General features: G+C 36.8%; 1 protein-coding gene across 2 annotated transcripts in view; it reads right to left on the minus strand.

Moving 5' to 3' along the window:
- LOC149811754 (uncharacterized) overlaps window positions 1–15,840 on the minus strand; it is a 44,650-nt gene extending 28,810 nt beyond the window's left edge. Inside the window, exons 1-2 of one of the 2 annotated variants that reach the window (XM_089992711.1) lie at window positions 15,535–15,623; window positions 14,130–14,721 (exon numbers count right to left, since the gene is read on the minus strand). In XM_089992711.1, the coding sequence (XP_089848837.1) occupies window positions 14,130–14,573 (444 nt within the window). In that variant the 5' untranslated portion in view covers window positions 14,574–14,721; window positions 15,535–15,623. Of the gene's footprint in view, window positions 1–14,129; window positions 14,722–15,534 lie in introns of both variants that reach the window. The other variant, XM_089992712.1, reaches the window with a different exon arrangement.
- Window positions 15,841–16,817: the final 977 nt, after the last annotated feature.

Consider the following 16,817-nt stretch of genomic DNA (forward strand, 5'->3'; position numbering starts at 1 on the left):
TTTGAAACTCCTTGATGAATAAATTCATTATTTTTAAGTGTTGCCTCTCTTTTGATATTGTATGCACTCTTGTGTAGTGCTTTTTGGATTGTCCCATAGTGGACTTGTGCATGTGCACTTTGTGATTGAGTTCTTCATAAGCCCTTAGTGGTTTTTATGCTTTGGACCATTTGTGGGTGTGATTTGTGCCTCTTGAGTGAGGTTTGCGAAGACTCTTTGTTTCATTACATGGTATCAGAGTGAGGGTGTTCTTAGACCTTCAAAGTTTGATTATCACATGCTCATGGTACTTGTGTGATCGTGGTGATTGTGGAGCCCAAGAGGATGTGTTGTCTACATCTTTCTTTCTCTTATAATCATTCCAGTTAAATGGAGCTATCTTTCAAGTTAAATGGAGCTACATGATGTGGGCTTCGGTATGTATTCTAAAATTCTTATATATATGACTATTTTTTAGTTCTGTGTCTTTAAGAAAGGTATTTATATATTTTTGAAAAAATTGTTTTGAAATAATATGGTTATTTCTTAATTGTGTAAAATGTATTTTCTTTAAAAATTAAATTGAAACTAGAGTTTGTGTTTTGACATTAACTCATAAGTAGCATATTGTTGAGCAATTGATGATAAATCCTCCACTTTTACTTTTCTACAAAAATATATATTTTTTATGCTCTGGTGTATATCCATTAGTAAATTTGCATACGTGTTCATTCAAAGTATATATATTTATTTGAAAAAATTTAAACAATTTAAAGATTATTAGTAACTTCATGCATATGTCAAGGCATGTTCTTTGAAATCTTGGTAATTTCATACATATTGCATTTGGTGGTAAATGATTTGTCGGTGCTTGAAGATGTTCAACCCCTTCTTGCATTATTTCATCATCAATAGAATATTATTGTGTTAACCACCTTGAGTGTCCACTTTGTTGATTGGTGAACATTTTTGGAGACTTTCATTTCCTTGCATATTAATTCAAAGTTTATTTTGGGTATATTAGTGTCTTTATGATTATTTGTGCATATTCCTATAATATATTAAAATTTATGTTCTAAGTATGTGGTTTCTTAAGAACTCTAATTACTATGATTATATGTTTTCTATACTTCTTCCTTTCTTGTTGAACAAATGAAATTTTCATTTTGAGCCTTTTATGGATGCCCTTTTGTGGGCTTTGTTGGTGTGCCCCTAATGGACACTAATTTTCTTGATTAATGGTTCTTGTCATTCATAAAATATTAAATATTATAGTAGATTTTATGTGGCCTTCAAGTTATTAGATTATTGGATATGCCCTTGGTCTGTATGGTTCATTGAGAATCTTTGTAAGTTTTGGCCCCTTTATGTTGTATACCATTGTTGTCTCATAATAGACTAGATTGAGTTATCTCTCTATATAGCATGTTTATATTGGCCATAATCATTCATCATTGTTATTGATGTAACCTTGATTGTCTTTACTTACAAGGTTTATGAAAAAATATAAATTAATATTTTGTGTGCATATGATTGAACAAATCTTTATAAGGTTTTTACCTAACTTTATTGGACTTTATTTGAAACTTGCTTTTTCAAATCGGATATTTGATATGAACTCACCTATTTGGAAATTGAATTATGTGAGTATGAATTTCCTTTTGTGGCTTTTGGATTGTCCATCGCATAATTTTATATGATGCATCATTCTCTTAGTCTTGTTATTTGTTCAGAGATGTTTGTTGGAGTGAGTTGTGTACATCTTGTTTTATGTCAGTTTAGATTGTCAACTAATGATTTGGCTCTAATTGACGGTTGAATGATCTCAGGATTTATGAGTGTGCTGCATCACTCATTTGTTAATTGACCAGTGTTATTATTATGGATGCTTATAATTATGTTTGACTGTGATGGCTATCTGTTTTTTAAATCATGGTATTTCGAAAGATTGTTAAGATTTTCATTGGTGACATTAGTTTGTTTTCATTATAAGCTTTTTTACCTCGTGTGTTTTCTCATTTTTTTATGCCGTTTATTTAAGTGTCACTTTATGTAGACAAGAGACGTTTATCAGTGTGGTGAGGTATGTGCACTCATTGAAACTGATGTTGTTTAGAAGAGATTTTGGAATATCAATGTGTTGAGTTGTGCACCCGTTGAAACTGATATTGTTTATAGTTTTACAATCATTTGTAAAGTGAGTTATGTGCACCTCTTATGGATTGTAATTGTTTTGTATTGTTGGGGAGCCCTGTATTGCCTGTGCATAGTCACATAGATAATTGTTGACATTTGTGATTGATCTCTTAATTTGTATTGTCAAGTAGCATTATATTGTCTGTGCATGGACATAAAGATAATTGTTGCCAACATTTGTAATTGTGCTCTTGTTCTAGTAGCTAATACACTTAAATTTTAAGGTTTGGAGGTCTTGTGATTTGATTTGCTTGTGGTGGTCAAATTGGTGCTTTTATTTGTAAAATACCTTTATTATGATGTATGAGATTTCTCATAATTTTTCTAAACTCATTTGCTCTTTTATGAGAAATGGTTGTTGAAATGTTTTCAGGAATTTTGCATTATATATGCTTTACTTGCATGAGTACTCCATGATTGGTTGTCTTGCATAATTTGCAAAAGTTTATGCATTTCTTTAGTAAAATCTCTTATGTATATACCCATAGTGGCTATTGTGTGCATCTGATTACTCTTGAGATGGTTCTCACTTGCATGAGTACTCCATGATTGATATTACCTGTTGGTAAACAGGTGCTTATGCACTCCTATTGTATTTGTGTGAATTCTCATTAGGATCCCTTTTATGTATTTTCTCATGTTTCTAAGCATGTGCTCTTAAAAGTTTATTTATTATTATCTCTTGAAATTGGTCCATAAGTACTTCTTTAGTTGAATGACTGATATTGCTTCCAAAGATGTAATTGATGCATTTGACTTCTCTTAATTAAGTGATGGAACTCATTTTCTTGTATCTTCCATAGTGTAAAAATATTTTGGGATTTAAACTCGTGTAGGTTTTTTCTTCATGGTATTAATGATTGTTTAAAAAATTCTATTATACATTAATATGATAAATATATGTGTGTATTGAATAATGCATGTTTTCATGAATGTTTAAAATAATTAGTGAGTTATGAGCTTATCTTTGAGATATTTTGTGCATGCATTTCTCTTTTTGATAATATGCAATTATGTTGAAGTGAGTCATTTATTCATGGTATTAATGTTACTCAACAAATCCTATTTCATGTCTTGCGCATATTAATGTGCTTTTTCTTGATAAATATATGTGTTAATTAACCTAAAGTTAACTTTCTTCTATCTTTTGGTTGTTTCTTGAGTTTTTCACATCTTATGCATGATTGTAAAGTTCTCCTAGTAGGTTTTACTTTCTCATTTTGAGGTATTGGGGTATTATGCATATTTTCATAAATGTTTTCATGAATGTTTAAAGTGATTAATGATTTATGAGCATGCCTTCTTTCATAATATCAATACATTTTATGATTCTTTGTTTTTGTGATATATATGTTCTTTTGTATAGTTCAGATATTTGGCTTGCTTTATTTACTGGTTCCCAAGTATTGAAGAGCCGATTAGAGCAAATGATTGACAAAAGTATTGAAGACTCTATACACCCTTCAATAGAAGGAACTAATGAAGGAATATGATGAAGACTAGGAAGACTTTTAAAGACGTTCCTATGTATTTGCAAACTTAAGTTACATCACCATAAGTTTGAAGGGGGTGTCAATTTATATGTATAACTTCATATATATATATATAACAATAATGAATAATGTAATTTGGGTTGCCCATGAGGAGCATTTTGGTCATTTTGACTAAGTTAGAAAATAGGTTTTTAATTTATTCTTTTTAATTTTTGTATTTTCTATTTCTTTATGTAAAGGCATTGTTCTTTATGCCTCCACATTACTCCCAACGTCTATTTTGGAGGCTCCCTCTTGGTCTCTTCTTGTCTATAAATAAAGGCTGAAAGCACCTTGATTTTAAGCTTCTTTGAAGCACCTTGATGAATAAATTCATTATTTTTAAGTCGTCTATCTTTTGATATTGTATGCACTTTTGTGCTTGTATAAGTCTTAGTGTTTTTTGGATTGTCCCATAGTGGACTTGTGCATGTGCACTTTGCGATTGAGTTCTTCGTAAGCCCTTAGTGGTTTTTGTGCTTAGGACCATTTGTGGATGTGATTTGTGCCTCTTGAGCGAGGTGTGTGGAGACTCCTTGTTTCATTACAAGGATGCCCTTTGCAAATCAAAGAACAATAAAAAGAATAATAATAAAAATGGAAACAGAAAGAAATACTATAATAGAAAACAATACCAGAAAATAGAAAAATGAAGTTCAAGGAAAAGAAATGTATGATGGACCTTAATCATAGCAACTTCCAGATGAGTCTAGCATAACCTTTGTAAGGAAAGAAATAAGCTTTTGAAAAGGAGATTTCCATGAAAAAGGGAGGAAAATACTTAACGCTATTTCCATAAACAAAAACTACATTTTTTCAGAAGATATAAAAAGACATGAAAGAAAAAGATTTTATATAGATTACAATACAAACGTACCAATTGATTTTGAAATGCATTTCAAAGAACAGTTCACTATGTCATATGCCTGCTATGTGATCATGATGGAACATTATATTGCACCCCTTTGGGAAATTTTTCCTTGCACTTATCAAGGATTCTTGGGTCATGTTACTTTCTTCCCAAACCGGCTATCTGTACCCATGATAACTTTGAGCCCATCACAGTCATCCAAATCATCCTACTGTCTCAATAATGGTCTTAAAGCCGTCAATGTGACCACTGTTACAAGGATGCCACTTAACAGAAAAAGACATTTGATCACTAATGTGTACATGTGCTCTATTTAGAAAAAAGCTGAAGGTGGTTCCTAGTCGATAGACCCCTACAAAGACGAGTCGATCACTAGGTGGGACTAGTCAGACTAGTCGGTACCCCAATTAAATATAAAAAGTACACAAAATATACATAAAAATATGTTTAATTATTTTACTAATAAGATGATTTCATTACACGAGTATAGAATTACACATTCAGCAACAACAACTACGCCTTCATAACAAAACAATTGGGGTCGGCGATATGAACCCAAAAAGAAAATCATTCTGGGTCTTCCACATGAATCCTTCTCCTCCAATCATTTCTATCCAATGCCATGTCCTCGATGAGGTTCAAAGCATTTATATCCTTTCCTATCATCTCCATCCAAGTCTTCTTAGGCCTACCCCAACCTCTTTTAACTAATATATTTTCCCATTTCTCCATCCTTCTAACTGGAGCATCATTAGGCCTTCGCCGAATATGTCCAAACCACCGTAAACGATTCTCTCGCGTCTTATTTTCAATGGATGCAACGCCTACCTTCTTACGTATCTCCTCGTTTTGAATCTTATATTTTATTGTATTTCCACACATCCATCTAAGCATACGCATCTCAGCTACACTCATTTTTTGAATATGATGTCTCCTGGCAGCCCAACATTTCGTACCATATAGTAAAGCGGGCCTAATTGTCGTCCTATAAAACTTTTCCTTCAACCGCAATGACATTCTACGATCGCACAACACTCCGGTTGCACTTTCACAAAATATATTAATATATATAACCAGAATATACATATATATAGTTGTACACACACAAATATATATATATATATATATATATTGAATTATTCATAACATATTCAGTATAATTAGCAAAATATGCTTTCAACCTTGCCTGCTCACATATATAAATAACATATTACATTATTCATAATGCTAAACATGCTTTCAGGCTTTTATAGAAAAATTCATTAGAAACAAAGTAACACATAAAAAACATACTCAATTAAAACTAACTGTGCATGCTTTCAATGTTTCGCAGAAAAAATCCCAAAAGCAATGTAGCACACATATATAAATATAATAATTAAGCATGTTTTCATGATTTCAGTGAACACATCACACAAACACACGCACGTGCATATTTTATATATATACAAAAAAATAACAATATATATACATATATGAATAATAAATAACTAAACTGCCTTCATACCTAGGCGGAAGCAGCTTAGTCACCGACTAGGCGCCTTACTCGTGTTAAGATAATGTATATAATTGTATGTATATATATATATATATATTAAAATATATATGTATTCCGGTCATTTTACATTGTAATAGGCATCAGCCCATTAGGGGCTGACTGTTTATTTTTATGTTTTCTTTTTCTTTTTTTGTAAATGTAAAATGTACTGTGATTGGGCAGCTACAACAAGCTGTTGGAGTTAAATGTGACCATTGGGAGCAGCCCAATAGCTAGTTGGGCTGCTCCCTATGCCCTTTGAGTATTATAAATAGGGCTTCAAAACCTTGTATATCTCTATGCCTTTAGAGCATTTCATGCAATACAAGAACTTTTATTTTGACCCTTGTGTGGGTAGTGTGGCTTGATCAATCATGTGTTTTTGGTTGGTTGTGTTCTTGTAAGTACATAAGTGACATTTTTGCTTTTGTTCTATTTCATTACATGGTATCAGAGCTTTGGTGTTGTTAAGTTGTTATTCATTCGAAAAGGCCAAGAGGAGGATCTTAGAATGATGGAGCATCGGTTTGTGGGATCGTTGCATCGGGAAGTGCACTATCAAAGAGCTCATCAATAAATCTTATGTCTCTCTCTCTCATTATTGTAAAACATGGAGAATGAAAGATAAGTGATTGTCTTCATTCCCGTGCGACTCAATGATACTATGTGATGTGGGCATCCATAGTGAAACACAAAATATGGGAAAAAGATCTATAGTGTTTGGTTGATGGTACCGAAAGAGAACCTAAACTTATACCTACCAAGATTGAAAATGGAAAGGAAGTGGCTCTTTAAGGAGAAGAGATGTCTAAGGCCGTCTCCGAATATGAGAAAAAATGGAAAGAGTAGAGGATGGGTCATTCCAAGATAATTGGATGGTTCATCAATAGTATTGACATCAACAAATTCTCTAGCTTAGAAAAAATTGACTTCGCTAGTGATACTTAGAAGTATCTTAAAGATATATATAGTATAAAACCCGTGTTCTTTTTCAAAAAAAAAAAAACTTTTGGATCCAAGTTTGGATGCGACCGGATCTGGACCCGCAGCTCCTCCCGTGTTTTCTATTTAAACACGGAGGGGGTGGTCTCCTTTTACGCAGAGGAGAACCTCCCGTGTATGCACACATAAAAATTTTTCGGTCCATGTATATGTTTTTATTAAAACTCATGGAAATTAGGCTTTGAGAAAACAAGTTTCAGTATTATATTAGTGACTTTTGTAGGATTTGATATTTTAGAGGATTTTTAAGCTCCATGTGAAAAAAAAAATGAAACCAACCTAGAGCTAATGGTTATTTACGTGGAGTTCAACAAAAATAAATGTATATGAATGTTAAAGTTTGTTTTGAACCATATGTATGCATATGCGCAGATTTTCTGTGTAAAAAAAAAGAACAAAGCAAAGAATATTTAAAGAAAGAAAAGAGCACATGTGTAGTTTCTTTAGATTGTCTTAGTTGATCCTTAGTAGTTGGGTTCAAGCACAATGCAATGTTTGCGTTCACGTGAATAGGATAACTAGGATGGTCAGACTTCCTATCTAGCCAACACCTGTGGCCTTTTGGGTTCGAGCAATTAAGCTTGAGGGATGTTCTACACCTAGTGCAAAGTCAACTGGCCTGGGAGCCACCGGCCCAAAGCTCGCTACATGAACCCATTAGAAAGCCTAAAAAGTATAGGCATTGCACACGGTAGGAAGAAAACTATACGTAGATATGAAAATCTAGGGCCTAGTGACTTGAGCGATTAAGTCTAAGAGATACTCTGTAACTAGTGCCCTAAGGTCATCTGGCCTGGGAGCCACTGACCCAAAGCTCGCTCTGTGAGTCATGAAAGCTTGAAAATTGACATAATGCTCAGAAAAAAAAGAGCCTAATGAAAATCCATTGCTTAGGGAAAATCATGAAAATCTATGCAAAAAACATATATGTGAGGATAAATGGGCAATAATATGAATATGCATGATTTTTTAGAGAGAAACATAAATAATTGTGAATTTTAGGAAGGTGGAAAGAGAAATTTTACTGTTGTGGTGGTATGATTTGACTCTAATATGTTATGAGAATGCAATTTCATGAAATATGCCTAAACTAGCTTTCTTGAATGCCTAATATTTTTGAAAAAGATTAAAATGCATAAATGACAGAGATGTTTGTGGGTAGTATCAGTGCAAACCCTCACGAGACCTTACTCGTCCACAGGGGTAACCAAGAGGTTTAAAGGGCTTGTTGCATATGTCGAATGGAACCGTGATTCCTACGAAAGTGAGTTACGCTAGTTAGGTGTTGTACATTAGTTTTTGCACTTAAACCTTTGCTTTGCATGGCTTGTTCCGCTTTCTTTTAGTTTAAGAATAAAGTTTGTTCAAAGACTAGAAAACAATAAGCACGGGAGAATTTGATAATGCATATTTACGCATATTTTTATATATTCTTATGCATGATCTTGTGCATATTTAATGTTTAAATGCCCATGTTTAATTGTTTTATGTGTGTTTTCTGATAGGAAAGCTTTGGTTCAAAATTCACGAGAAACGAAGCTAAAACGAGCAATCTTGAGCAGTTTGGAGGTATTCGAATCAAATCCAGAGGTAAGTACCAGTCAAAATCCAAAATTTAAGGTCTGGTCCATTCTTTAGAGGGCCTAAATTACCTAAATACCCTTAGTGGGGCATCAACCACCTTACAGAATTAGTGTAAGTTCTAACATTGTTTTAGAAAATAGTTGTTGAGTTGAGGTATTTTGTAAATTTTAAAAAACAAACATTTCTTTGATAATTTTACAAAACTACCTATCTAACCCTAGAATAGCTTATTTAAGCTATGATGGGATGTGTGAGAGGCATCTCTGCCTCCTTGGAATTGCCGCCCCCTCTTACTACATCTTCCCCCTTTTTACCCAAGGCCCTACCTCGATCGTGGTGCCATCGGAGCCTCTTCTCCAGCCTAGATGCTGCCATGATGTTGGTCGAACCCTTCTTTCTCCCTAGCCGGTATCCTCTTTTCTCCTGCACACTTCTCCCATATCCGTTGCTCGACAAAGAAAGCCACGAGCAATTGAGGGAATGGTGAACCTTGTGGATTTCAACTCGGAAAGAAGGGAGTCATGTGCGTGAACAAGTATAGGCCGCTCTCTTCTCTCTCAAGCTCCTCGAAAACGCTCTTTCCTATCCCTTCTTTAGTTTAGGTGCATATAAATTAGGATTTTTTTTACTTTTCTTCTTTGCTGCATATAGATTAGGGATTTTTATATTTATTTCAGCATTAAAAATCAGTTTTTATTTTTGTTAAAACTTGTTTTTGAAAACCGGCAACTAGGGCGGGCAGCCAGTAGGCCCAACCCAACCTGCCGGCCAGGCCTGATCAGCCACAAACGGTCGGCCAGACCTGTTTTGTATTGATCTTTGATTAGTTTTAGTGGTCGGTGATTAACTTTACTAATTTTTTATATTAGTTTAGCATGTTAGTTAGCGGTCAGCATGTTAGGGTAACATTTTTGCAAAAGATTCAAGCGAGTTTAATGATAAAAATCTGATTTTGAGTAGATTTCATAAAACCGAGTTTCATGTGTTCAACCAAATCCATTTATGGCAAAACTGTGACCTAGTTTTTTCCTAGTTAAAGTGGTTTCTTTTCTTAGATTTAGTCGCAGCAATATGTTATAATTAGATTTATTTCAATTATTTGTTTTACTCGGACTAATGGTAGTTAGATTAGATAGTCTGGCTTGTCTTCATTTTTTGTGTTTGTTTCGTGTTTTGCAGGTGGTGTCATGAGCTGATTGATTTTAGGTGGAACCAGGGCGGTTGTAGACATATCCGGGCACCCCCGTACACACGAGGACAACAAGAGCGAGTTCGCGAGCAGACGAAGACTTGTTATTTTTTTATCATTAGGGCATTAGGCCAATTACTTATTTTGGGTTGTACTAATTTTTATTTTCGCTCAAAGATTTGTAATAGGTTTGATTGTGCATTTATTTATTTTCAAGGCAATAAATAATGTGTTTTGTTTGGAGTACAAGGTTTTGACCCATTTCCCTGTGTTTGACCTGGACTTCACCACTAGTGTGAGCCGGCTATTTATAATTTGATACACGGTTTACACTGACAATTTTCCATTGAAAATATCTTTTGAAAATACTTTTAAGAAAAGTTGCATCAAAAGCCTACTCCAATAAATGCCTGAAAGTTTGGAACGTTCCTCCCAAACCTGTCATAGTCTGTTGGATCTCTATATTGATATGGATCAAACGAATCTAGTGCTAGTCTGATCCAAGGTGGAGTGGTAAACCAATGATCTAGATCTCTTGCACTATCATCCCATGATCCACATAATGTTGGTGACCCAATCCAAACAAGCTTAGGACAGGTTTAGTTTAGATAAGTAGGGTTCGAGTCAGGTTTGGACTTGGATAAGAGGTAGGATATGGGAAGGTTCCTTTTGGATTGAAGACAATGGACACAGGTTTAGGCCCAACTTAAGGTTGTCATGCATAGGGATATGAGGGTCCACAATGATTTTAGGAGGATCCAATAGAAGAGATTTGGGTTCAAGACATGGGTTTGGATCCAAATCTTCTTGAATTAGATTTGGGTCTTAAAGGAGATCTTGGATGAGTTCTAAGAGAGGGTTTGTTGGATTGGGTTTTGATTGGGTTTCACCTACTTGGGTTTGGATCATTTTAGGGTCAGGTGTATAGATACTCGTTTTCCTTTTATGTTTTTCTTCAAAATCCAATGCACATTTAAAAGCTTGTTCCAAAGATGGGAATTTGATATAATTCAATTTATGATAAACGCAAGGGCAAAGTCCAGAACTATACTTAACAATTTGCTGGTTGGGGCCTCACAACTTTGACCTTGTAGTGCCAAGTGATGAAACTCTTCTATGTATTCTTGCACTGATTTTGAACCTTGTTGAATAAGGAGGTGTTGTTTGAAAGATTTTTGAGCATTGTCAGAAGGAAGAAACTTGGCTTGAATCAATTGCTTCATCTCATTCCATGTTTGGATCTGTTCTAGACCCTAGTCCTTGCGCCTTTGTTGTAGATCATTTCACCATTTCTCAGGCAAAACATAGTCATGTAGCGGGTAGAAGGGTCTTATGATGCTCTGAAGTGTCATATAGCTTGAAGAAAGACTAATGCATGAACCCACTATGAAAATATCTTTTTGCTAAAGTGGTTATCGAACTAACTCTGGTAGATGTTTAAGAACGTGTATATATGGATGAGATTGGGTTTTGCAACATCTAGGTGGGTTGTTTGAGGGTTGTTACAAGTAGGATATGAGTTGGGTTGGGGTTGCTTTAGACTGGTTTTTTGTTTGTGTCATAGTTTTGGTTAAATTGGGTCAGATTTGGGGACTTTTGGGTCGGTTTTAGGGGATTTTGGATCGAGTTTAGGTAGGAAACTGGGTTTTTGGATGGTTTAGGGTCTAAAATAGGGTTGTTCTGAGTCGGATCCATGTTCAAAACAGAGTCGGGTGGGCTCAACAAAGGCTGGAACCAGTTTTGGGATCTTGAACCAGTTCCAGAAGCTGGGCAAATAGGTAAAGAGGGGGATTGTTGGAGGCTAACCGGTTCTGAGATGACCCAGTTCAGCCCCATCGTGTTTTCCTCTCTCACTTAGGAGGGAGGGAGATGGTGGGCTGAGGACCTAGGTTAGTAAACCCTCAGCCCACCACCGTCCTTGGTGGGTCAAGGAGATAGATGTCGATCATCGTCCAGTGGCACCGCCTGTCAAGGCTTCCCGACGGACCGACCATATCACGGTCGACAGTTATGTCGCCGCTCGCCGGTTGGCCAGCTTGCAAACCAAAAGAGAAGGGAGCATAATCCCTCCATATTGATGGAATAGAAGAGGAGTCTGTGACGGCTTCCACTGGCAGGAATGGGTTCGACCGACTAACGCTATCTAGCTGGTGGTCGCTGGACAAGATGTAGCCGACAGCAATGCCTTCCCCGGTCTGATTCTGCTGTTGTGAATAAAAGGGGCTGGCAACGGCTTGCAGTCCGCTGCCGATTGTTGTTGTCTTGGACGCCGACAAAGAAGGGGACGGTCGGCCCAATCCAGTAGGTGGTAGGTAGCTGGCCAGCGATAACCCCCCTCCTTTCTAGTTTTGGCCATTGATGACCATGAGGACAAGCGAGGTCAAAGGATGTCGTGTCGATCGGTTGGATCAGCCCCGACCCCGACCAGAGGTTGCTCCCACGTGGATCGAACAATGATGGATCCGCTGCAACGTCTTCATCTCCGGAATAGTTGATCGTTGGGCAGTCTTTCGCAATGTGGCTCAGGTCATGGTATGATCAAACGGTGGTTTGATTGCTCGTTGCTTGGTACCAGATAGTGCTACCAGTTTTTTGCACGATGGTGCACCATCAGCCTCGGCTTGCCTTGTTCAGTCGCAAATCAATGTTGTTTGTATCGTACGATACGTATCGTATCGATGCAAGTGCATAATACGATACACACATGTATCTCGATACGGGTGTGTATCATACATGTATTGTACAATACGGTACCGACAAACTTTAAAAAGGGAAAAACTGAGGTTTTAAGTTTTTAAGTTATTGGGTTTTAAAGGGATTTTGAGGGCAAACCCTCATTCATATAGAACATACTAGAGAGCTTTCCATGCACCCTTGGAGTCGTGAGAGCATTTTAGGGGCTGATCTTTGCGTCGAGGAGAGGGCTTTTGTGATTTCATCAAGAGTGCATTTCCACCATTTTTTCACCCAAAAAAGTGAGTTAAGGTGATGAACAATAAGAAGGAGAAGAAGAAGAAGAAGATGATTGATGGTATACTTCTTAAAAACTTGTTATGTATTGTAATTTATAACTGTTAAGTATTCATAAACTTGTTTTTTTTTTCCTTTTAATGAATTTTGTGGCATGTTCTTAATTGAAGATATTACTATTTTGCATTGTTCTTGTGAGATTTGATGATTGATGATGTGTTATGTAGCTCATAGAGACATAAATGTTTCACATGTGGTTTTATGGTTGCATTTTGTGCATTTCAATATTGTTTTGTGTGTTATGATTTTTTAGAATTTCGAATAATATTTTTAATTTTTACTTTCTTTCAAAATTTACTATTTTTTACTATACTATCTTATTTTGGACCTGACTGATAAAGGTAGTGATACGATACATACAACCTCATTGCAAACAGCCAATGCTCGCTAGTAGTGTCATGGCCTGAGTTGGCCAAGGACTGACTACGTTGTTTGGTGAATCGACGGCTTGTTCATAGATGTTGTCAAAGAATCTTTGATGCCATCAATTGGAATGGTTCGCAGAGGAGAGGAAGCCATGTTCTAATCGACGTTGTTCCTCGGATTGAATGCTTTTTACTGATGAAACCAACAGGATCATCCCTCAACTCATCCCTCAAATAGAATTGAGGGATGATCCCTCGCTCTGATACCAATTGATGTAGATCCAATCATGTATCTAAAGAAAATTTCTACCAAAACTACGATTATCTAACAATATCTAAAATTATCTAGGAAAGCTGGGAAATAACTAAAAAATGCAGAGAAGTAAAGAAATGTGAAAATCAAGGGAAAAGAGAATAATTGATTCATACCCAATTCAACTGCCCAATTACAAAGATAACTCATCTATAAATAGATAAATCTTTCCTAATTCTGAATTTAGCAAATTTAAAAAAGATAAAACTTATCCTAAAATATGGATCTGATATTGTGATCCAAATGCAAAAATATTCAAAAAAAAATAAAGATCAAAAAATGCAAATGGATCTAAATGGAACCTTATGGACCCAGGTCTTATGCTCTGCTCCTGCATCACAGATCCAAACCCAATAGGGCCGATACTATTCAACAAAGCCTCTCAAAAACTTAGAATCACCAACATTCAAAAGAAACGCCTTTGACACCGGAAATTCACAAGAACAACGCCAAAATCCTCCAAATCATAAAAGCAAACTAAATAACAAAAAAAACAAAAGGGCCGAAAAAATTCTAGTACTACGAATTCACCTTCGCGTTCTGGCAAGCGTGTTCAAACACAGCCTGGTTCATCGGCTGAACGGCCACGAAATCATACGTTTTGAGGATCGGGTTTCCCGAATTCAGGGCAGAAACCTGGATCATGCTATCAACGACGACGGTCAAGCGAGTGTATTGCCGGAACGGCGAATTAGGAGGGACGCCGAGAATCCCTCTGTGGAACTCGACGGTGGCGGCGAGGGAGGGAGCCAATTGGAGGAGGGAGGAGAGAGGGAGGGGTTGGATGGAGCACCTGTGGGAGTCCGCCATCACTCCGCGGATGGAGAAGTTGTAGGCGATGCCGCTGTAGCCCAACTCCATGGCTTTCACCACCAGCTTGACCCTAGAGCTCTTCTGGTTATCCTTCCCTCCTCCTCCTCCTCCTCTTCCTCCCCCTCCCTCTATCAAGGGAATGTTGAGATCGAAGAAGACCATCTCTGGCTGAGCTAGGGTTTCTGATGGGCTTCCGATTAGGGTTTTAGGGGGAGGGGATTGGGAGCAAGCAGTGGCGGAGCCAGAAGTTTTTCCTTGGGTGGGCAGACTTCGGGTCTCGGGTACAATGCTATGGTCTTGAAGGACGATCCTGTAAAGAGTATGCACAAGTAGCAATGACAGTGGAATTAAATGTATGAAATTCTCAAACTATTTAACATGACTAGAGACTGGTTTAAGTACTGAAACAGAATATCACCATAATAGGCAGCTACCTAGGCAGTAATCATCAGATTAATGTGCAATTTCATATGAAACAGAATATCATAATATTTATAATTCAATAAGTGTACAGAGTGTACTGAGAAGCAAAATGTCAGTTATACAATGATGTTAATGTTACGGTAAAGGATGAAACATCTTAGGTTTAAGGCTTGGTTTGAATAAGAAACTTATATTCAGGTAACTTTACAACTTATCATTGATAGAGGCAGCACTTCTAAAACTCAGGGAATACTAATAAGACCATCACATCAGAAACTGATACCAAAAGAAAACTGAAATAAAACTATAATATGAACTACATTACTGTTCGTGGGTTTAAATCTACAAATATTCACGTGTGCGCAATTCACATTTTTTTTCTATAGTTCATAACAGGAATCAAAACCCTTCCGTCAGGAAAATCCGAAATCCCAAAAATAACAATTCGGTTTGCCATTCACGGAACCCACACACACATCTCTCGACCGATAGGAACCCTAACGAAGAAAAATAGGAAATCCTATACCTCATTATTATTTTTTTTTATTTGGGTTCATAGCAGCCGAAACCCCTAAATCTGCCGATTTGGGTTTTACGGCAGTCAAAAAGAACCTTCTCATGATTTGGGGATTTACAGCATCCCACACCTCATGCTCGACCCACGACGCACCATTGAAAAAAAGAAACAGTATCATCCTACCTGTTCCGGCGAGAGGGAGAAGGTGGTTGTCGCTGCGGGTGGAATGGTCTGTCGGCCTCGACCGCACCGCAACCTGGAGAGAGGGCAGGGTCGGCTATCGTGCAAGGTCGCCGGCAGCATCAACCGACGTCGGGCGATGGTCAAGTTTGTCGCACGCAGGGAGACAGAGAGAAGAGAAAGAATTAACGAGAGAGTGGGAGGAAGACCGAGAGAGGAAGAGCGCAAGGCCTCCCCTCGCCCATGCGTTATTTTAAGGGTGCGGGAGGTGCGGATTTGGAAACCCTAGCAGAGGGAGGAAGAAGGAGAGCAGTGCAGGGGAAGTTTTAAAAGAAAACCCCTGGCCATGCGAGTTTTAACCCTAACGGGTTGGCAGATCCGGGTCGGATCCGGATCCGACCCGGGTCCAAATGTGTGTGCGTGTTTTTTTTTTTCTTTACTTAGCATGCTCGGGGGCACGGCTTGGGTCCGGGTCCGAGACCCGGGATCCAGCAGTAAGGTGGATCCGCAATTCTCTTGCGGTGTGGATCCGCATGTTGGATCCATATGGATTCCCACTATGGATCCACACATTAAAATTATATATATATATATATATATATATCTTTAGTATATTACTATTACTATTATTATTATTATTTTATTTTTTTTCAAATATATGTATATGATATTATACATATATATATATATATATATATATATATATATATATATATATATGTATGGACCCTAATTGATATGGATCCGCTTCATTCATCCTGGATCCAATATTAAATTTGATCCCGATAATGAGGATCCATTACCAAAAATCCAATCCATTTGGCCGAAATCCATTATTAAATATTCATTTTAAGGTTCGTGGTCCGATATCTAAAATCTGAATGGAATATCGGAGTTCTAAACAGGATATTTGGGATCCAATATTGAAGATCCAAATAGGTTATCCAAGATCCAATTACGAATAAATAATTAAAACAATAAAATATTCTTGTATCACCTTAATGACTTAAAAATCTAAGTTTATTTATCTGATAAAAATCATGGTTATTACACTTGAAATCGATACATATGCAAAAGTACATAAACCCTACTATTGGCGATCCGAAATCCCCAAACCTGGCAATTGGGGTTTCTAGCACCTCAAACCCCCAAAACCCTATTTTCGTTAAGGATTTACGGAAACCCCACACCACATACTCAACGTGTGGTACACCTAAAGAAGAAAAACAGAAAATCTGCATTCTTTTCATGCAAAACCCCTACATCCCACTCAGATTCATGCGATA

This window comes from Nuphar pumila, chromosome 17 (genome assembly GCF_984573655.1).
Source record: "Nuphar pumila chromosome 17, dmNupPumi1.hap1.1, whole genome shotgun sequence".
Taxonomy (NCBI): domain Eukaryota; kingdom Viridiplantae; phylum Streptophyta; class Magnoliopsida; order Nymphaeales; family Nymphaeaceae; genus Nuphar; species Nuphar pumila.